This window comes from Solanum dulcamara, chromosome 10 (genome assembly GCF_947179165.1).
Source record: "Solanum dulcamara chromosome 10, daSolDulc1.2, whole genome shotgun sequence".
Classification (NCBI taxonomy): domain Eukaryota; kingdom Viridiplantae; phylum Streptophyta; class Magnoliopsida; order Solanales; family Solanaceae; genus Solanum; species Solanum dulcamara.
The window spans coordinates 58,765,171-58,787,534 of record NC_077246.1 but is presented as its reverse complement, the minus strand read 5'-3'; the positions used below and the strand labels follow the sequence as shown (position 1 = coordinate 58,787,534).

Genomic DNA, 22,364 nt, shown 5'->3' with positions numbered 1-22,364 from the left:
AGCACTAGGTTCACTGGTCTCATAAGTTAAAAAGGAGGGTTTCAGTAGAGTCTTGTGGATTGGTACGTAGACGTCTGTACTTATCTTCGAGTGGCTAGAAGATATATAATAAGAGGATTTCCTTCTTTTTAATCCCTTCATGCGATTTATTCATATCAAGTATTGTATACCTCTGATTTATTTCTTATGCGCAGATGGTGAGGACTAGAGCCATAATTACTAAGGGTGAGGCTGTACCTGCTACCCGAGTCCCAGTAAGCGGGCGAGGTAGAAAATATGGTAGAGTCAAAGGACGAGGCCGAGCGAGGGGAGCGGCACCTACTCATGGACGAGCTAGAGAACCATCACATGAGCCCATGTATGAGCATGAGGATGACTTAGAGCAGAAGATGGAGGAGCAAAGGCCATCCCAACCTCCTGTGGTTCCCGATAGTGCTCCGATGCTTCAGGAGCTACTGGTTCAATTATTGGCTAGACTGGATGGTGCTCTTACCTCTGGTATTCTTCCAAGTACTATAGGTTCTCTTATCATAGTTGGTGCTACACCGCTAGTTCAGGGTGTAGGATTTCAGACTCCTGGTTCTTCTTCAGTACACTCTATTGCACCTCCGAGATTTGTAGCTCCGCCAATTTCTACTAATATTTCCATGTTGGTAGCTGAGCAGAAGAACTTTGAGAGGTTTGTTCGATTGGCGCCTCTAAGATTTGATAGTACAGCCGGAGAGAAAGCCTATGACTTTTTGACTGAGTGCCAAGACAGGTTGTTCAACCTAGGCATTTTAGAGGCACATGAAGTAGCTTACACTTCATATCAATTTGCGAGAGTGGCCAAAGAGTGATGGAGGTTGGTTCTTGCTCGTAGACCTATTAGTTTTCCTATGATGAGTTGGGAACAGTTTACTAAGGTGTTCCTTGAGAGATTTTTGCCTTATAGCCTACGTGATCAGCGTCGGGTGAGTTTGACAAACTAGAGCAGGGCTCTCTATCTGTATTTGAGTATGAGACTCGCTTCCATGAGTTATCTCGCTATGCTATGTCAAATATTCCCATCGAGTTTGAGCGGATTCGCAAGCTAGTGAAGGGATTCACCGGTTATCTCCAAAAGGCTACAGCCTCTCCTGTACTGTTTAGAGGTACGTTTCAAAATATTATTAATCATGCCAGGATGATAAAGAGTATCCGACATGCTAGACAGGGCGGGGCTAAGAGGTTTCATCGGTAGGGTCAGTTCAGTGGTCATTCCTTCAAGGGCATAGAATATTCAGGTTCAGGAACCCATGGTTATTAGAGCAGACTAGTCCAGGAAGTTATTCAGGGTTCTTTGGGCTCCGGAGCCTATTTTGACATTTCTGTTTATCCCCCATAGGGGTTAGGTCATCGAGGTTGTTATGTGTGCGATGAGTTTGGGCATAAGACTAAGAATTCTCCAAACGTGCTCCTTCTACTGGATGGCCCAGGACACCAGTTGTTCGTTCTACAGATGCTCCAACTGTTCAAGGTTCTTGACAGAATACTAGAGGTGGCACCCATGGTGCTAAGGGTGGAGCGTGAGGTAGTGCTTGTGGTGGTTCGCAGGCTAAGGGTGACCTTCAGTTATGCTATGCTATACCGGGTAGATATGAGGCAGAAGCCTCTAATGTAGTTATTACAGGTATTATTCCAGTTTTCCATCGTTCTGCTTCAGTATTATTTGACCAACGGTCTACCTATTCTTATGTGTCAATTTATTTCGATGTGGGTATTGATTATGTGAGTAAGTCCCTTGCTATGCCTATTACTATTTCTACCCCGTGAGAGTGTATACTAATGTTCCTCATTACACTTGCATGTGGCATTTGTGCGGTAATGTGCAAAAAAATATAGAAAATCACATGAAAAGTTGACTGTTATATTCTACAAAATGGCAAAGACGTGCAAAAAAGTTGAATTTCATAGTCTAATAGAGACTATGGAGAAAGTAGATATAAGAGTGAAAGACTACTTAGAGTTGGCTGGATATGAAAATTGGGCTAGGTGTTATGAAGAAGTTCATCGAGGATGAGCTATGACATCGAATATTGCAGAGAGTATAAATGTTGCACTAATATCAGCTAGAGAATTGCCAATCTTTGAATTTTTGGAGCAAGTTAGACTTATGTTTGGAAGATGGAACTATGATTATAAAAAGAAAGCCACCAAGGACTTTTACGCCATTGATTGAAAAGTATCATGATATACTCATAGAGAATGAATGCACAAGAATGATTGTATGTATTTTTTTTGTATATTTTTCTTTAATTATATATTAAAACTATATATACAAAGCTTTATTTTATTATTTTTAATGCGATAACAAGTTGTACCAATGACTGAATATGTGCACAATGTAAATGATGATGGCAGAAATTTGTAGTGTGTCTTTAGGAAAAAACATGTTCTTGTGGTAGGTTTCAGTATGAAAAATATCATGTGAACATGCTTGGGCTGTATTAAAATCGAAAAATCTAACAGCAGATGAATATTGCTTTGATTTATACAAATCAGAAACTGTCCTGAAGATTTATGAGATGCCAATATATCCCTTACCAGATATTAAAGAGTGGGTGGTATCGGAATACATCTTGGATGATGTAGTTCTGCATCCACCTTTCAGGTGACCACCTAGCAGGCCGAGGAAGAAGACTCGCGCAAAAGGTTCAAGAGAGATGCTCGAGAATATATGGAAGAATACGTGTAGTACAGTGGAGTTGCAGGTCATAATAGGCGATCATGTAGAAATAAGCCTTGAGATATTTGACGAGTGATAGATTGGTTTAATAATTTGAACTTCTGTTGAATTGAAAATGTTATGAACTTCTATTTTGAATATTTCTCTTGTAATAAATTATTTGATACATTACGAATTTGAGAATTTTTTGAAAAGATAAACAATAATAATTCTTATCATTTAAGTGTTGTTTTTTGATTAAGATGTTTATTTAAGGATAAATGTATAAATATAATTTGAAACTTGGAACATCTATGTTTGTATAAGTATATAGGTTAAACAAAAAATGTATAAATGAATATGATAATGTTGTTGACGAAGTTCGTTTGTATATTTATACAGAATATAAATATATATACATATATAATTATATAAGAAGTCAAAAATGATTATACAAATTATTTTATGGTGCATGCTATTTATAGGCTTAATTCAATCAGTAATATTCCATATAAATATGTAGAACTTAATAATTTGTACACTTGTTTGTTATACCTGTCTAATATGTATAAATATATATAGTATATTTGTGATTGTATACAATTGAATCATTTATTTTTTGTATATGTATAAGTTTGAATACTCATATTTTTGTATAAGTTTTTGTTTGCCTGGTGTTTTTAAACTTGTTACTGATAAGTCTGTTCAAATATTGATTCGAGACATAGTGTATTTATATAATTATACACATTGTAAGAATGGAAATAAGAACATAATTAAATGTAAAAAAACACGAATTGCGTACGAGCACAAAAAATATTAGCTGATTCAAAATATTACCAATGTATTTAACATCGACAAAAGTATATTGTCAGGCATATATGCAAAAATACAAAAGCGCATAAAGTCATGCGTACATTCAGTAACTGAAATGGAAACTTAAATTCTACTAAATTGTGATTCTTTCACTAATATCACAATCAGTCCTACTCCTGTCAGGTTTCGAAGGTGCCTCACTGTCGCTAATTTCTTCACATTCAATCTTCTGGATCCAATGAATCTGGGATTTCATTGCTAGAACTGAGATGTAATACATAAGCTGCCACATATAGTCCACAATCTCTAAAAATTATAAATTTACAACGAGTTAGAATATTTCGCAAGATAGTATAAAATAGGAAAAATTGAATATACTTACAAGCTTCCTTCAGTCTGCTATGGTATAGCGTTGACATAAAAAATGTTAAATGAATTAAAAATAGAGTGCGCGTTGTACTTTGGGTGAGAAGCCACATCCAACCCTTTCTTCGTATAAAAATTAGACATAGATAGATACATTTGGTAACAGGTCGGCACGAAGTGATTTGTTTTTCACTTATTCTCGAATAAAATAATGTTTTGTATCGATGTGCTTGCTTCGACTGTGCGACACCGAATTATTCGCGAGTGATATGGTAGACTTGTTGTCAACATAAATTGTGATGGAATCTTCTTGTGCAAAAAAAATTCTTCCAAAATATTCTTCAACCAAATTGCTTGACAAGTACATACTGCGGCTATATATTCTGCTTCACATGTTGAAAGAGCAATAATTTGTTGTTTCTTTGATGACCATGAAAATGCTGCTGAGCCAAGATGGAATAAATATTCGAACTTGTTTTTTTCGATCATCCAAGTCTCCCCTATAATCACTGTTTGAGTAACCAACCAATTTCAATTTTTCAAAGTGTGTATAAAAGAGACCATGATCCACCGTACCTTTGATATGCCATCTCTCATTTATTTCACTTCAACTCCAAGAAAGTATGACATTTCACCAATGTCTGTCATTTCAATTTTTTTAGTCATAGCTTTCTGAAAGTCATTGAACATACCTAGATTGTTTCTGGTGAAAATCATATCATCCACATATACACACACGATCATGATGTCACCGGCCTTATTTTTTTCGTGTATAATGCATGCTCGTATGGGCTTTTCATGAAGCCATTCTTCTAAAAATATTCATCAATCCTGGTATTCCATGCTCGCGAAGCTTGTTTTTATCCATACAAAGATTTCTTTAGACGGTAGACTTTGTCTTCATGTCCTTGCTTTATATATCTAGGTGGCTGCTCGATATAAACTTCTTCTTCCAGGTAACCATTTAGAAATGCTGACTTGACATCCATTTGATAATTTTTCTATTGATTTTGTGATGCAATTGTTGTGAGAAGCCTTATGGTATCAATCCTTGACACCGGAGCAAATACTTCATCATTATCTACTCCATATTTTTGTTTGTAGCCTTTTGCAATGAGTCTTGCTTTGTACTTGTCCATTTTTTCTTCTTTGTTGATTTTCATCTTATACACCCATTTGACTCCAATAGGACTGTTTCCTTCTATTAGACTTGTTATTTCTTCTGATGGAAGCAACTTCTTCGTCCATTGCCTTCTTCCATTTAACATCTTCAGTTGCCTCTTCATATGTTACCTGATCACATTCAGCCATCAAACAAAATAAGGAATAGTCGAGAGTTGTTTCTATGGGTTCAATATCATCATAGACCTCACGGAGACTAAGCATTTTTGTTGGAGCTTCACTTGAGCTACTGCTACTTGGTGATGCATATGTTGAAGGAGTTGTTCCAACAGGGATTTGTAGTGGACTCTGTCCGTCTTCTTATTCATTTTGATCAACAAAATCATCATCACCTTCATTACGGAAGAATAATCCTTCAATTTTCTTTTCTTCTTCACTCCATTTCCAATAACCACCTCATCAAATTCAACATCTCTTGAGATATACCTTCTTTGAGAGAGGATTATACAACCTGTAGGCTTTGATTCTTTTATTATATCCAATGAATATGTACTTTTCTCCTTTATCATCGAGCTTCTTTCTTAACTGTTCAGGAACATGAGCATATGCAATACATCCAAATATCTTGAGATGTCCAACTCTAGTATTTTGACCACTCCATGCTTCATTTGGTGTCATATATCGTACATTCCTTGTTGGATAATAATTCAATAAATAAAGGCACATTGAACAGGTTTAGTCCAGAAATTTCTTGGTAAATTCTTACCTTTCACTTGTAATGACCTTAAGGGTCATTTTTTAAAATTTATGTGAAATTATCAATTTACCCCTATCATTAATGCCTCTGAGTATTACTTAATCGATTTGTGTAGTAGAAAGTGTCAAAATCTTAATGGTTTGTAAATTGTGCAAATTCTTGAGTTTTATTGAGTTAAGAGGTGAAAAGTGATTTTTGGTACCAATCGAAGCTACGGGTCTCAGAATGGAATTTCATCAATTTCAGCAGCTCTGGATTGTGGAAATTGGTCTAGGAGATTTTACAAAATTAGTTTTGGAGTTGTAACGAAGATTTGAAGTCTTGAGTTGAAAATTTAAGGAATTTTAGGCCAAGATTTGACTTTGTTCAACTTTTGGAGTTTTGATACTCAGAATGGAATTACAATAATTTCGTTAGATTTGGGGGATGGTTTTTGGTCTAGAAGAAGTGTTGGCTGAATTTTTAGAGGTCCCGAGCCCATTTTGGTATTTTGAAGCCTAAGTTGATTTAATTGCGACTTTTTGAGTTTCGAGTCAAGGAGACCTCAAATTTGAATTCAAATGGTTCCATCAGTTCTGAAATAGCCAAATTAGTCTTGTAGCATTGTTGGCGTTACTATCGAGAAAATTGATACGAGTTTGGGGCTATTTGGTGCTTTTGACTTTGAAAATTAGTCTATGGTTGACTTTGGTCAATATTCTTAGAAAATGTACTTGGATGAAAATTCTGACAGCGCAGTTAGTTCCAAAGTATCAATTTTGGTTTAGAACGACCCTTCATTTGTTTCCTGAAGTTTTCGGTCTAATCCTGAGGCCCGTTGTGGAATTTGGCTTAAAATAACACTTTGATGTGGGATCTATTTTTTATTAAAATGATCTTGTATGATAATTTTGAATGCATCATTGAGTTCGGAATGTCGAATTTAGTGGGGTAACAAATCTTATTTATTTTTATCGGGTTCCGAACGAATTTCGAATGTCCATTCGAAGACTTTAAATAATGAAAAAATCTGGTGCAAAACTGCAGATTTTTCAGATTTTCTCTCAACTTTGAACCCTTATTTCTTGAGTTTTTCAAGTCCAAATTTGGCGATTAAATAGTCTATATTCAAGAGAATTTCATGGAGAGTCCATTGGTGAGCTCGGAATCTTAATTAGAAGCTTCGTTGGAGGTAAGATTTGATGTTTTAGATGCTGCCTCGATCATTTTTGAATTCAGATTTTTGTAAACTTTGGTAGATGATTTCTTGGCCATCTTAGATCCGAATTCAGTGATTCAAAGCTATAAATTGTGTAGTCTTTCCATAGGAATGCAGTGTTGAGTTTACAAACTTGACAGGAGCTTCATGTGAGGTAAATTCGCTAATCTAGCTGTCGCCTTTATCATTTTTGTGTTGGAATTTTAATGGATTTTAGAGGATTGTTTCTTGGTCATCTTAGCTCCATTTTTAATAATTCTTGATCTAAATTGTGAGTTTTTTCTGCAAGGAACATCGTGATAAGATTATTCTTTATCAGTTTCTGCAATTATTATCTTCCAAAACATCTTTAAATTAAGATTTCAAATGTGGGTTATGAGGTTTAATTCCAAGTTGGAAAATTGTATTTTTATGATTTGGAACTCGATTCTTACTCGATTTTAATGATTTTTTCATCCACAAACTCTACTCAATGTGTAGAACATAATTTTAAAATAAAATTCCAGATTTGACCCTTTCCAAAAATAATTAATTTTTGAACCATTTTACCCCCATTCTGAAATCACCAATATGGGTGTCATTGGACTCCTTGTGATGTGTATGTTCTATTGTTGATAGTGGGTTGTTATTCTGGGTGTTCAATTTGAGAGTTACTTGTCCGATAGAGGTGTTCGAGTGCAGTTTCAGCAATTGAGGTAGGTTTGATTATCCTTCTTTGAGACTGAGATGGGGTAATTAGTCATTCATATGTTATAGACTTTGAAATGGAGTTGTAGTATGAGTTGTAAATATTATATATATTGTGATGCTCGTGTGGGATCTTATTTATTTATGTGTTACCGTGTGGGGGCTTATTTGTATTACATAGCTCGCCTGAGGGGTTCACTTGTAATGCCCGCCTGAGGGGTTCATTTGGGGATTTTGAGAATAACTAAGTATTGAAATATTGTTGAGAAAGTGGTGAACACTTAAATTGAAATATTTCCTTCCCATTTTTATTTATTGAGGGTGAGTATCATGTGGAGGTTAAGTTTTGAGAACTTTGAACCTTGTACTACATCTTGAGTTGAATATTGCTTCCATGCCATATGTGTTTTGATGCATTCATCCTTATTTATCATATCATGAAACATGGAAAGTTGAAAAATATGGGGGGGGGGGGGGGGAAATTGAGAAAGAAAATGAAACACCTTTAAACCTTTGTATCTTGAGTCCCTAACCGAGGCAGTTTTACAGTAGGGTAGTGCATGTATTGGGATCCCTTGACCATGAGGAGGTGGAAAGGATAATGAGATATTTTGATTAAGGTATATGGTATGTGAGACCCCCATGGGTCCTTCATTGTAGCATAGCTCGGCAGGTGTATACGACGGGCTGTGCGACAGTCTTGATTCTACCGTACCACTATATCATTGCATCATTATATTGAATTGCATTACATTGATATCTGTACTGCTTGAATTATCTGGTTAATTTTGATTATGAGTTGTTAGTATGGGTTTACTTTACTCGCGCCATTATATATATAAACTAGCGGCACCGCTGTTGAAGTGGGACTTTTCTGTATACAGGTGGAAGAGTTCCTTAGTTTATTTCATAGGTTTGATTAATTCCTTATACACAGTCGGCTAAAAACTACTGAGTACATGTGAATTGTTCTCACCCCTACTTCTGTATCCCTTTTTGATGCAGATACTAGTTAGAGTACCTCACGTGGCAGCTGATATTCTAGCGGATTGTGTATTCTCAGATTAGTGGTGAAGTCCCAAAATTTGGATCGTCACTAGTCTATCTTTATTTCTCAGTCTTTTGTATCATTCAGAAACTTATGTTGTATCTTCAGACTCGAACCTTGTATTAGGTGCTCTTTATACTTATGACACCAAGTTTTAGGATAATTTCTTCATTGTCTTCTTGTCATTTTAATCGTGGCATGACTTTCCCTTTGAGAGTCTCGTATGAGTTTTACTTTTAGGCTTACATATCAGGTTGGATTTTGGAATGTGTGTCATCATGACCTCGGTTTTTGGGTCGTGACATCACTATACTCCTTGCCATATTGAGAATGGTATGATTTTTTATTTTCGCGATTCTATTTTATTGAGGTGTATATCTAACTGTCAACTGATGAATAATCTCATGCTTTTTAACGAAATCTTCAAATAAATTTGCAGTGTATTCACCTCCTCTATCTGATCTGAGTATCTTCATATAATACCCACTTTATTTTTCCACCATCGCTTTAAACTCTTTGAATCTTTCAAGAGATTTTGATTTTTTTAAAAAAAATATATACCCAGCTTTTTCTACTGCAATCATCAATAAAAGTTAGGTAATACCTGTTTCCACCAAGTAATGGTATGTCAAACGGACCAGCTAAATACGAGTGCAAAATCTCGAGTGGTCTTCTAGCTCTTCTATATTTTCCAACTTTAAAACTTTATCGGTGTTGTTTTCCTTTGATGCAAGCTTCACATAGTTGATCAGGTAAATTTATTTTTGGCAGACCATTCTCCATCTTTTCTTTTGCTAACAGCTTTAGACCAAAAAATTCAAGATGTTCATATCCCAAGTGTCAAATCCACGAGTCATCTTTTATAGATATTTTCATGCACTTCATATCTCCGAACTCGATACCAATAGTGAATAGGCGATTTTACATCATATTAACTTTGGAAATAAATTCTTTATTTTTGTTTCTCAAGGTCATTGAACAATCCTTTATCTGCACTTCGTATCCTATTTCAGAAAGCTGGCCAATGCTGATGATGTTGTTTTTCAAAGCTGGTACATAGTAAACATCAAGAATAAATTTATTTTCCCTATTTTTCTGAGTAATTCTAATTTTGCCTTTTCCTTTAACAGAAATTTGTGATTCATTGCCAAAGGTTATCTATCGGGAGTTCAGTTCAGCGTCACAAACTTTTTTGTTTTCATGGGGCGATTTGGGTGAGATCCAATGTAGATCCAACTTTCTATTCACTCTTGTTAGATAGGAACAAATTTGATAAATACTGACGCCCTCGGTACAATATTGACGATCTCACAAAGATGAAATTTCAGTTAATTGATCGGGTAAATTCAATATAATAGACGTCTGTTGGCATTCCAGCCTTCCTTCTCCTTTCAGGGCCTATCCGAATCTCTTTGGTTAATAAAATCCAACAGGTTTATCGCTCCCAGGGGTGCAAGTTTAATTATCCATGATTGTTTATGTCTCTAGCATGACCACTTATGAAATCTGGAGGGAAGTGGGGTAAATGGCCGATACTACTGGAAGGATTCCTCTTTGGATAATAGGTACTGTAGCTGGTATTCTTGTAATCGGTTTAATAGGTATTTTCTTTTATGGTTCATATTCCGGACTATTTGAAAGAACTTATTGTCAACCTCTTTCAAATATGAATCTATCTGATTCAGAAGGGAATACCATTAATAGATTCATCCAGTTCAGAAAACAACTCCTTTTGGCCAGACATATGGTTGCTGGCACAACTATCCAAATACCAAATATTTTTCATAGATTTTTCATCTCCCTTGTAGGTGAGAAATATGCGAGATTCTCTATTTTGATCTTCAATAGCTGCTACATGACTTCTTTCTTCTTGTTTAGGAGTTGATCTACACTCATAGCTATAGTGACCATATTTATCACAATTATAGCATTGTATCTGAGATTTATATCCCTGTTGAGATCTGCCTCTACCTCGGCTTCTGCCTCGAGCTCCTCGTTCATGACTTGTGGCATAATAGTCTTCACTTGATTGTCCTCTACCATATGACTGATTTCCTCATCCACATTGTTCAGGTCCACCTCTGTTGCTACCTCTATATTCTCCACGGTATCTTCCACGGTTGTTTGAACTTTGTTGTGAGTTGTTGCTCGTTCCGCCTTCATTTACGGATAACTTATTTTTGAAAGCTTGATCCAGACTTTCAGAATCATCACTTTGCTTCATCTTTTGCTCATAGACTTTAAGAGAACCCACAATCTCATCAAAGGATATTTGTTATAGATCTTTTGATTCTTCTATGGTGACACCCACATAATTGAATTTGCGTGTCAATGACCGCAAAATCTTTTCCACGATTCTAACATCATCGAGAATTTCTCCATTTTTTTCATTTCGTTTTCCACCTATTTAACTCGCGTGACATAATCATCCACGTTTTCTGACATTTTTATTTTCAACATCTCAAATTCAGCTCTATGGGTTTGCAAACGTATCCTTTTCGCCTTTTCAGCTCCTTGAAGAGATTTTTGCAAAATCTCCCATGCCTCCTTTGATGTTTTTGCTCCAGAGATTTTTTCAAAGGTTGATTCATCAATACTTTGATGAATTGCACTTAGCGCCCTTCTATCTCTTTCTCGATTTTTTCTCAACACTCTTTTTTCTTCATTTGATAGAGCCGCTTCAACTGGTGCATTTACAAGCATATCATAGCCAGCTTCAACCATATCCCAACAATCTATTGCACCAAGTTGGACTTTCATCTGGATACTCCAGTTGCCATAATTGGATTTTGTTAATTTTGGGACTTGAAATTGGAACATATTTGGCATCGTGGCGTGTATAAAATCAAAGCTCTGATACCACTTGTTGGAAGCGTAGTGGACCAAAATAATATTTTTATTACACAAGGAGTAAAATATTACACACAAAATAAAACTCTTACAACTTTCTCACAATAAGTGCTTCGCACTTCACTTTATCATAAGAGCTTTGCTCTCTATTTTTTCCTCTCTAACTCTCTAGGAAGCTTTGCTTCTTTTTTTTTTTAAAACACACAATTACATACATACAAGCATCTATTTATAGCTAACCTACACCTTCATATAGAAGACTTCTCCATGTTGAATTTCTCCTACTTTAGTTTACTTCTCCAAGTTGAATTCTTCCTACTTTAGTTTACTTCTCCAAGTTGAATTCCCCCATCTTTAGTTTACTTCTCCGAATTGAATTTCTCCATCTTTAGTTTACTTCTCCGAATTGAATTCTTCCATTTTTAGTTTACTTTTCCAAATCGAATTCCTCCTACTTTTTAATCTTGCCAATTTTGACTTTATTGAAGTCGGTTTGAATTTTAACATCTAATTGGTACCAAAAACCACTTTTTAAACAACTTAAGCATTTAAAACTCAAAAACTCACATATTACTCAACTTTTCCTCAAAACTCCAAAACCAATCACAACAACGGGTCAAATATAACTCTGGGCAACTATCGGGAGGGCAAAATCATCATTCTGTAAAAATTACCAAAAATGACCTTCAGGTTCATTACAGGAACTTGTCACTTATCTAGTTGAATTAAACCTTTGACCTCTTGAGGAAGAGATTGCCAAGAGGAGAAATAGGTTTCATTTCCACTAGTAGAGGCCATCTTGGCAAAGTAATCAGCCACCATATTAGCTTCTCGATGACAATGAATGAAGTTGACATTGGCATCGCTAACACTTGCTTTAGTTTCATAAATGATCTTTTTCAGCTTTTGGTTCGTAATGCTCATGCTTTTCAACATGTCAATAATTGAATCCATTTTGATCGTGAAGGGAAAATTGCATTTTTAGTTCCCAAGTTAATGTTATATTATAATTTCTTGTCCTTGTATTACTTAACGTAGCACTTTTGACCTTCAATTAAATTATGTGAGTTATTTTAGTCCTTTAAGTAAGGGATCTCACAAAACTTATCAGATAAACTATAACAAAAGAGACATGGGTGTGTTGGGTACGAAGGAAATGTATCTCACGGAAAATATTTTTCTCTAGTTTATGGTAAGTAAGCAGGAAAATTTTAATTTATGGTAAATAAGCAAAAAAAATTATTCCAAATCATTTATATATTATATAGCAAAACACTATGGAGGATGGATGGAATGGAGAGTAGGTGCTGGGGGGGTGGCGGGTGCTGGGATGGACAAGGGGTGGAGGTTGGGGGGATTGGGTGGGTAAAAGAGACAATAAATTTAGAATATCACTTATGCAATATGTTTTTTCTACTTTCATTAGTCATTTTCCTCATTTTTAAGGAACTTTTTTATCTAGAAAAAATATTTTCCAAACATTTTGAACAACCAAACATAGAATAATTAGAAAATATTTTTCGGAAAATGTTTTTCTCCGTACCAAACATACCCTAGCAATAGATTTTTCTTTTAGTATTGACATGCTCATGAATCTAGCAACAAACACTAATCAAACAACAACCTATTCGGACTCCAATAAGCTCGACAAGTATATAAACAGTAAACAAACCTATCTAAGCCCCCATTAGCTCGATAAGTACAATTCAATCTATATACCCCTAATGATAATACTCTAACCCTATAGACAATTATTACATCTCAATAGCCCTTCATGCACAACGCGTATAGGCATGTCTCAAGTACAATTTTGTGGTGTTCTGTCACTGGAAAAGGCAGTACAAGAGGAAAATAACGTGGATAACAAAGAAGGTGAAATTGCATCTTGTTATTTTCTGTAAATTTCTAATGAAGTGACAACTTCATGATGAACATTCTAAACTTATTTTCCACTTCATTATCTCCCCAGACCCCATGTTGTGGGATTTCACTGAGTTGTTGTTGTTGTTGTTGTTGTTGTACTATTAATTAAGCAGTCGGAATTTATTTGCATTATTTGTTCCAACATAGCCGGACTGATAAGAAAATTCATTGCATTCACCACAGAAAAACACATTCCCATAAAATAATATCATAATGTTTTTTTAAAAAATCTGTATGTCTTCATATTTCACGATTTTATTTTTCATTTTATTTTTCGTACTGGAACCTATTTGTACCCTACCGTTATTATATCTTGCCATCTTTAGACTATAGAAACATCTCTTTTTCAAGTGAAACAAAATATACTTAAATGGTATATTTTTATTTGACTATTTATTTATCTATTTATACTTTTTAACAAATATGAATTCGGATATGTCACTATTTATAATGTTGAGCGCTACATTATATCAAGCATATATCATAAACAATAATTTAAGCAAGCTGAATTTATTTGTTCCACTATTTGATGAACAGATGAAGTATAAGGAGAAGACGGGGCTGAATGACAAGACCAAAATCAGGTTCCATTCCTAAACATCCGGTAATTATCACCATCATCATAATCATCATCCTCATACTATTACTATTACTATTACAATTATTACTATTATTTTTTTATTATTTTTGTATAATATTGATTTGAGACTAATTTAATTTGAAAAACGAAAAATGACAAATGCATGATAATTTATGCAGGCGATTCTAACTTAACTGAAATTAAGGTGCACATAGTAATTGTTAGACGTGTCACACTTACCGACAAGAATTGTGGTTGACAGGTAAGTTACTCATTCATCCTTAACATCTTAACTAAAGATCTTGGGTTCAAGTCTCTTACGTCTTGGGTTCAAGTCCCTTGGGGTAAGAAGTCGCCTTTATTAGGGACCCAAGAGTGGAGCCAATTGGTCGATGAAATTGACATGAGCATGAGAGACAAGGGTTAAAATCCCAAAAAAAATTAAAACAGTTTCTCTCATCGCTAGCTTGCTCTTGTGCATCTGAGGAGTTTTCCATAGCTTGCTAGCTGATGTACTACTTTGTTTTCTCCAACAACAACCTGCAATCCATGTTGCAGAAATATCGTGGATTAAATAGCACATAATCACAAACAAAGAAAATAGAGAAGAAAAACAACACAAGGATTTCATGAGGTTCGGCTATGTCTACTCCTTCCATCAAAAGCAGAGAAAGTTTTTCACTATGAAAGAAAGAGAACAAATTTACAATGCTTTCAAACACTTAGGACTACATTGTGTATCATGTACCATCCTTTTAGAATTCCCAACTTTATCCCATATATATAGATTTCAAGTAGTCTCAAACCTATAAAAAAAAGGTTCTCTCAATCCTATAAGGATAATATATTACTTTCCCAAATCTATTAGGACAAGGGTCACCAATAGGGATTATGAGTTTTCTAAAATATACAAGGGAAAAATTCAAGACATAATTAACAAATCTTCCCCTTGGATTGAATTCCCTTCATCAATAGGAATAACGTCTTTTTGAGCCCTCCAAAGGGCTTACTAGGCAATGCCTAAACTTATTGGTCCAGACTATCTTGGTCAGCATATCTTCTGAATTATCATGTGTAGACACTTTCTTCACCTCAACAACCCCTTTAGATATGATATCTCTAATAAAATGATGTCTGTCTATCATATGTTTTGTCCGCTCCAAGCCTTGTAGCCATGTAGCCTCTTCCATTGCTTCAGTAATTTGCATATACCCAGCCTCTATGGTGGATAGAGAAACTCCACATTGCAAAGATGCCTTCCAATTGATGACATTACCAGAAAGAGTAAAAACATAACATGTCAGAGATCTTCTCTTATCCAAGTCTCTTGCATAGTCCCAATCCACAACCTACTATTGATCCACTTATTAGCTTGTCTTTGAAAAAACGAAGCTCACATCTGCAGTATCTTTCAAGTATCTCAAGATCCACTTCACTGCATGTCAATGTTCTTTACAAGGACATGCCATGTATCTATTCATAACACTAACAACATGTGAAATATCAGGACAAGTGCAAACCATGGCATACATAATGTTACCAACTACACATGATTATGGAACACTAGATACTCGAAGATTGTACAGACTCTTTTTCAAGCCTACTTTTTCTAATTCTTTCAACCCTTCTGGAAAAACCACCTCAATTACCTTCCATAACCCTTGTAACAACAAGGACAATCTCATTCTAATCTTCCATAGACTGAAATTAGACCCCCATCGAATTTCTCTATTTCATACTTATTGAAGATGACGGTGACATCTCAACCCTTGATTATGTCTAGAAACCCTAATCAAGCTCTGATATCAATTGTTGTGGAAATATCATGGATTAACTAGCACACAATTACAAACAAAGAAAATTGAGAAGAAAAATAACACAAGGATTTAATGGGGTTCGTCTATACCTACTCCTCCCAGCAAAATCAGAGAGAGTTTTCCACTATGAAAAAAAGAGAACAAGTTTACAATGCTTTCAAGCACTTAGGACTACATTGTGTATCATGTACCATCCTTTTAGAATCCCCAACTATATCCCCTATATATAGATCTCAAGTAGTCTCAAACCTATAAGGAAAAGGTTCTCCCAATCCTACAAGGACAATATATTCCTTTCCCAAATCTATTAAGACAAGGATCTCCTAAACTAATAGGGATTATGAGTTCCCTAAAATATACAAGGGAAAAATTCAAGACATAATTAACAATCAATTCGTAGAAGATATTAGTAGTATTGTGTGATTTGAGAATTTTATGAACAGATGGTTAATTTAGAGGAAAAATCAATTGGTTGAATACTTTTTAATAAATAATTACTGATTTTAACGATACTTTTTATTTATTATCATTTATAACAATACATAACAATACTATGATAAATATGCATTGTATTAAAAGTAGATTATGCATGCAATATAAATGTATTATAAGTGTTTTAAAATAAATTATGTTTGTTTGGTAAGAAATTGACACAGTGTACCACAACAAGCTAAGCAAACCATGTGGTAAAAACCTACATCACCATCTTAAGCTGCAAAGTGATAATAGTGACACCAACCAAGTGTCAAAACTATTTGTACACTCATTCTCAACGGAAAAAAAAAACTACTTTTTTGGTTCATGCGGCCAGAGAAGTCTATTGTAATGTTTGGTTACTAAGATGACTATGCGAGAGGGGCGGTATGAGAGAAGACTTTTCTTTGGAAAAAAAAAATCATTTGTTAAGCTTGAAATATTAGGAGTTGAAGTGTTAAATTAGAACACTTTATCAGGAGTTGCAGTGTTAAATTTGAACCTTAATTGTCTAAATGGAACATCATATTAAGTTTAACGGGTTTGCTATATATTAAGCCTAAAAATAATGAACACATATCCTCTTTTTTATTGGAAGGAAGAAAGGAGATCTTACGTTTCAAAGCTATGATTCACGTCATATAACATATACATGACTAAGAGGAAATACAATATAAAAAAGAAAAAAAATACATTGATTCAGAAACCCTCAGGGTAAATAAAGAGAGTATTCTAGCCTAAAATCATCTTAGAAAACTTACTTAGGCAACCATTTCGAGATTGTCTTTGTATAAACACAAGGATAAGGAGAAGATGATGATCTGATCAAAAGGAAAATGCATCAACACAAAAGATGTTGATCCCATCGAAGTATCACCCAATGATTCCCACACTCCTTAGTGGTAAAATACACAACAGATAGGAGGGGGAGGGAAAAGTCATATAATCAAGACAAGATAACGAAAGGAGAATTTTCCTGAATTTGAGATCCGTCTTGTAGAGTACTAGCAAGCTACACAATTTCACCTACAAAGTCGCATAAAGTTCAGTAGGTGGTCTAGAGTAATTACAAGATCAGCAATTTCCCCGACAAAGACACAAATCGTTGCGCCCAGGTACCTTGCAAAATCACATGCAGAAGTGCATTCCTTCCTAAAATTCTTTTTCTCTCCAGTTTGATGCTCTTACACCGTTTGCATATGCAGGCAGGGAGCTGCATCAACAACTTCAACAGCAAACAAGCACTTATCTTTCTGTCTTCAATCAGAAATTGCATCATTATTAAGCTAGTACAAGGCATAACATAACTTCTGTAAACAGTCTAACAAAGTAGATCATTACTTCATTCAATGTCTGGCATGCCCAACAGTGGATAACTGGTCTCAGCAGATCCAAGAAGGGGAATATATTCCGATCCTCTTACATGAACACTAAAACAAGCTGCAGAACAATCAGTTGCATAAGAGATATGACTCGAGTTTTTTCCAGATTCAGTTAAAAGTAACTAACTACTTATCCACTTTATCCAAAACTAAATAAAGATATTGACTGCACAAGATCAAACTAAAACAACAAATTAAATGCAATCACGTTGTTCTAAAACATGATGCTTTATGAAAGGTAAAATATCCAGTAAAGGCTGCAGGAAACACCAACGTAACATAAGAAATATCAAGTCTCCTTTTTATCCAGATGGAATCTGAATACCCAACTACCTAGTGCAACAAAAAAAAATTGAATATATTACTCAAATGTAATTAGTCAAAGTATCAAACATTAAATGAGAACTTAAATTATAGTAGCTACTACACATTCTTATAGTTATTATACATGGAACACCCAGGTGAACCACTCACGAGAATATGATTTAAATTATTCAGTAGCCAGAGCACATACATAGTTTGAATAACGATTCTTTCCTGTACATCCAATTAAAAGCTTTGGAATATATTACTGCTAAAAGAAACTTTTTAAATATATCCAGTTTGAAATGAACAAATCCCTGAGACTGGAAACAAAAAGAATATTGCCTAACAGAACCCTCAGTCCCAATTTCTCATCCCACAAGTTGCTTAAAAATAGTTCTGTTTACATTGTCGTAAAACAGTATTTACACTGCCCTATAGCAGTATTTAAGTAGTTAGGTTTGGAATAACATACAAAGAGAAAGAAACCGGTAATAGACAACAGCTGAAGACTATACCATTTTCTATCTTCATCACACTCTGGAGCATTGTTTCCATTTTCTGTTTCATGTCTGAACTATCATCCATCTCTGGGGCAATAAGAGTAAGGTTCCTGTAAATTTCACGCACAAAACTGCAAATCTTCTCTGCAAAATCAAGTTCCCCTTCTGAAATTCGACCAATTGCTAACCTCATTAATTCTCCTGTCAAGTCCGCAAGCTAAAGTGAAATATTTAGCAATATGGCAATATTTCTTACTTGGGAAGAAGTAGACAACTTAGCATTACTTAACTTGAAAAAAATACAAATAGATGATACGCTTACCCCTAAGATATAGTCTAAGAGGTTAATCTGCAAGGGTTCAACAGAAGGATCACTTAATGGGAGCAAGGTCGAATTCATCTCATCAAGAGTTAATAGAGTCCCTGTCTTGCAGAAATTACAAAGTGTAGCAGCTTCAACATATTCTTGAACCTATGAGTTGGAAGAGCGTACAAGCTAAGTCAAATTAGAATATTTACGAGTCTTTAGAAGCAAAGTAAGACCAACTGACCCACCCCAGGAGAATATGCTCGTCTTAGCTTCCAGAAGTCAGTCCCTTGCAGTTCCTTTACTAGCCGGGACAAATATTGATCAGTCACAGCTGCCAGATCTTTTACTGCTTTATCCAGAACTTCCTCTTTGTTCTGCTTGCTCATTCTGTTAGGGAAGAAGGGAAGAAAAAAACTAAGATAATCTTTCGCCTCACATAAAATTCAACTAAGTGGAGCAGACAAAGATAAATAGCTATCCAACATTTGACACTTCTTGACTGCATAGGTTAAATAAGCACAAATAAAAATTGTACTGGTACTGGCATACTACATACACATTGAGAAACAAGCATCAGCTTCAAACATGTTGTTCAAGTGGATAACTGCCTTGAAGAAATTAAGATTTCAAGCCATACATTAGCAAGAATGTGAAGGAAAAATGATTAACAGCAGCAATGCATAGATCCAGGTATACTGAAGACCACATACAACCATCTGCACAGCGCATATTTTATAGATAGCGGACCCATATACTTTAAAGCATAAAAGAGAAATATAATGCATCACGGGCTCCACAAGAAAATTCATGGGCAGCGACAAATTTGATACCTGTGCACTTGAAAAATAACCTTCTTGCTATTCATAGTAATATCACGACTAGCTTTCACCACCCTTTCTCGTTTATCATTCTGCATCATGCACAAAACAAAATTCATATATCACAATTCTATGTGAATTTTGATTCTTTAATATTCAAGAGGGACCTTTCTCCATCATCAATTTGTTTAAAGCTTTAATCAGCTAACATAAGAACTTATTCAGAAACTAGCAAGAATAATTTCGTTAAAGTGTTCTATGCCATCAATCCTCACTCTAGAACTTTCTCTTTTCAAACTAGAACTTGAATCTAAAACTGAGATTTATCTCTTCAAGCATGGACATACTCAGACATGTATTCTCTACTTTTGACAAGAGAGAGTCATCTGGATATTATAACTGCAAAATCAGTGGTAAGTGCATAGAATATAGATTCATCTTTTCACAAATAAACTTCCTTCTCTCTAAATTTATCAAAGTAAATGATCTTCCTTTTTTCTGGTTTTTGATAGGTGAACAGAACCACCCATTCAATAAAGCACAAATATTTGCATTGGTATATGATGTATAGATTGGGAAAAGATTGACTCTCAAAATAAAGTGGCACAAGCAGAAAACATGACAGTATGTTCAAATGTCCGTCATCCAAACCATATGATCTTAATTTCACTACAGAATTTCCAATTCACTTCTCTCCTGCTTAGCTGAATACCCATACCATTTGGTTGTAGTAAACAAAAAAAGTGCCACAAAATTACTTTTGCGTTTTCATGCATCAAGTCTGCAAGAACATTGTGGCTGGTGGGACTATACCTGGAAACTTGACCATAGAAAGCCACATTCTACATATCGAGTTGTAAAATTATGGGATATTGGGAAAAGTTTGTTTTTTTTATATAGGTAACCACTTATATTACAACAACAACAACAAGCCCAGTATAGTCCCACCATGTGGGGTCTGAGGAGGGTAGAGTGTACGCAGACCTAACCCCACCTTGAAAGGTAGGGCGGCTGTTTCCGAAAGACCCTCGGCTTAAGAGAGAAGAACAAGGGAGGAGAAACAAGGTAACCAGTTGTATTCTTAACATCAAAAACATGTCAAGAGGGGAATCTTTTACACTTTCGAAAAGGTAAAAAGGACTCCTATTCAAAAAACTATGCACTTACACATTGCCAAATAAATCTATCAAGTCTCCTACTTCCCCCGACATGTTCTGCTTACACCAAAAGTAAAAAAGACAAACAATTCATCCTAATTTTCTGAATGGTATTGCTCGTCTTCAAAATATCTGGGCATATTGTCCACCAGATACAAGTTGGGATGATCTGCCACCAATCCTCCACAGCATTTCTTTTCCGCACATTCTTCCGGTAGCTTAGCAGCTCCTTAGTAGAACTGGACATAAACCTTTATGCCCAAAATACACAAGACCATGTGCCACCCTTTGGTCACGTTCTAGGTCAATGAATTATTCCAGTTCTAGTCTACTGCAGTAACATTTTCCATCTTATGTCCACCCTCTGGTATTTCAAAATTAATCACAGCTAAGAATGTGTTTCATAGGAAAGAAAATATTTTCCAATTTTCCCATGTTCGATTGGTGTTAGTCAAATTTTTGGAAAATAAGCTACTTAGAAAATAAGGAAAACAAGTTCCACACTAGTGATCCTCCTCACCCTCCAACACACCCGCCCCCCCTCCCCATAGCCCTTACCCCCACCCATCCCACACCCCTACCCAGTGGCGGACCCAGGATTTTAAATAAGGAGGTTCAAAATCTAAATAAGTAGACACACTAGCTAGTCAAAGGGGTTCGACATCTATTTTATATAGATAAAAAATTATTTTAACCATGTATAAATAGTATAATTTTCCGCAGAAGGGGATGAACCCCTCGGCACAAGGTAGGTCCGCCCCTGCCCCTACCTCTCCCGCTCCTATAGTATTTGTCTAAATTATATAAAAATACAAGAGAACATTTTCCTTTGTACTGAACACAAACCCTAAATTTCTACCCTTTTTACTCCTAAAAAGCATCAATTCCATTAACAAATTCAAGGAAAACGCAAATAAACATCTTTCATTACAAAGTAAATGTGTACATGTGAATAATAGACAAAGCGAAAAGGAAGAATCTTTACAAGGTTATTAAGGTAATCAGCATATTTGGAGAAGGCGTCTTTCATTGGTGATTCAGTGTCAGTCTCAGTACTCATTGTCCTCGCCTTCTTCATCGCGCTTTGCCAAGTTGTTCCCACCACTATTCAACAAAATGAAGGAAAAATTCAAACTTAATTTTTTCCTGGGGAAGAGTGAATTAGGGTAGTTGTTTGAAAGGAGGACTTACAGTGACGGATGCGCTGGGGTTTTGGAGCCATGACTAGGAATAACAACTTCGAGCCGTACAACATATGTCTTTCACTGCTAAAAATGAGAAAATGTTTACCATCTTCTAATTAGCTTCTCTTTCTTTTCCTTTTTTACTTTTCAATAGATGGTTTTGCCTATTTTCAAGTTACTATTATTTGCACAAAATTTCAAGGGCAACGTCTGATTTACTTTTGAATTTTATGATATAGAGCTGATATATTTTTTGTTTAAAAATTAATTTATAATATTCTTAACGTTATTGAAATGGCATATATATACCTCTATCCACTGTTATAAATTACTTTTTACTAAATTAGAAATACATTTTTTTACTAACATATATATAATCTTTT

The 22,364-nt window shown here is 35.2% G+C and overlaps 1 protein-coding gene and 1 pseudogene across 4 annotated transcripts; one reads left to right on the top strand and one right to left on the bottom strand.

The window, feature by feature from the left end:
• Nucleotides 1-2,044: 2,044 nt before the first annotated feature.
• LOC129870789 (uncharacterized) lies at nt 2,045-2,776 on the top strand (annotated as a pseudogene).
• Nucleotides 2,777-17,281: 14,505 nt separating this feature from the next.
• LOC129871399 (uncharacterized) lies at nt 17,282-22,116 on the bottom strand. 4 transcript variants are annotated; one of them, XM_055946306.1, is made up of 8 exons: nt 21,989-22,116; nt 21,783-21,901; nt 19,653-19,732; nt 19,068-19,209; nt 18,835-18,984; nt 18,528-18,729; nt 17,666-17,764; nt 17,282-17,581 (listed from the first exon to the last, which is right to left on the bottom strand). In XM_055946306.1, exons 1-7 carry the CDS (start codon nt 22,050-22,052, stop codon nt 17,667-17,669), a joined length of 855 nt encoding a protein of 284 aa, XP_055802281.1. In that variant the 5' UTR covers nt 22,053-22,116; the 3' UTR covers nt 17,282-17,581; nt 17,666. The 4 variants fall into 4 exon arrangements, with proteins under 4 accessions (XP_055802281.1, XP_055802283.1, XP_055802282.1 ...); XM_055946308.1 differs by having other exon boundaries at nt 17,282-17,577; XM_055946307.1 differs by having other exon boundaries at nt 17,282-17,549.
• Between the last annotated feature and the right edge of the window lie 248 nt (nt 22,117-22,364).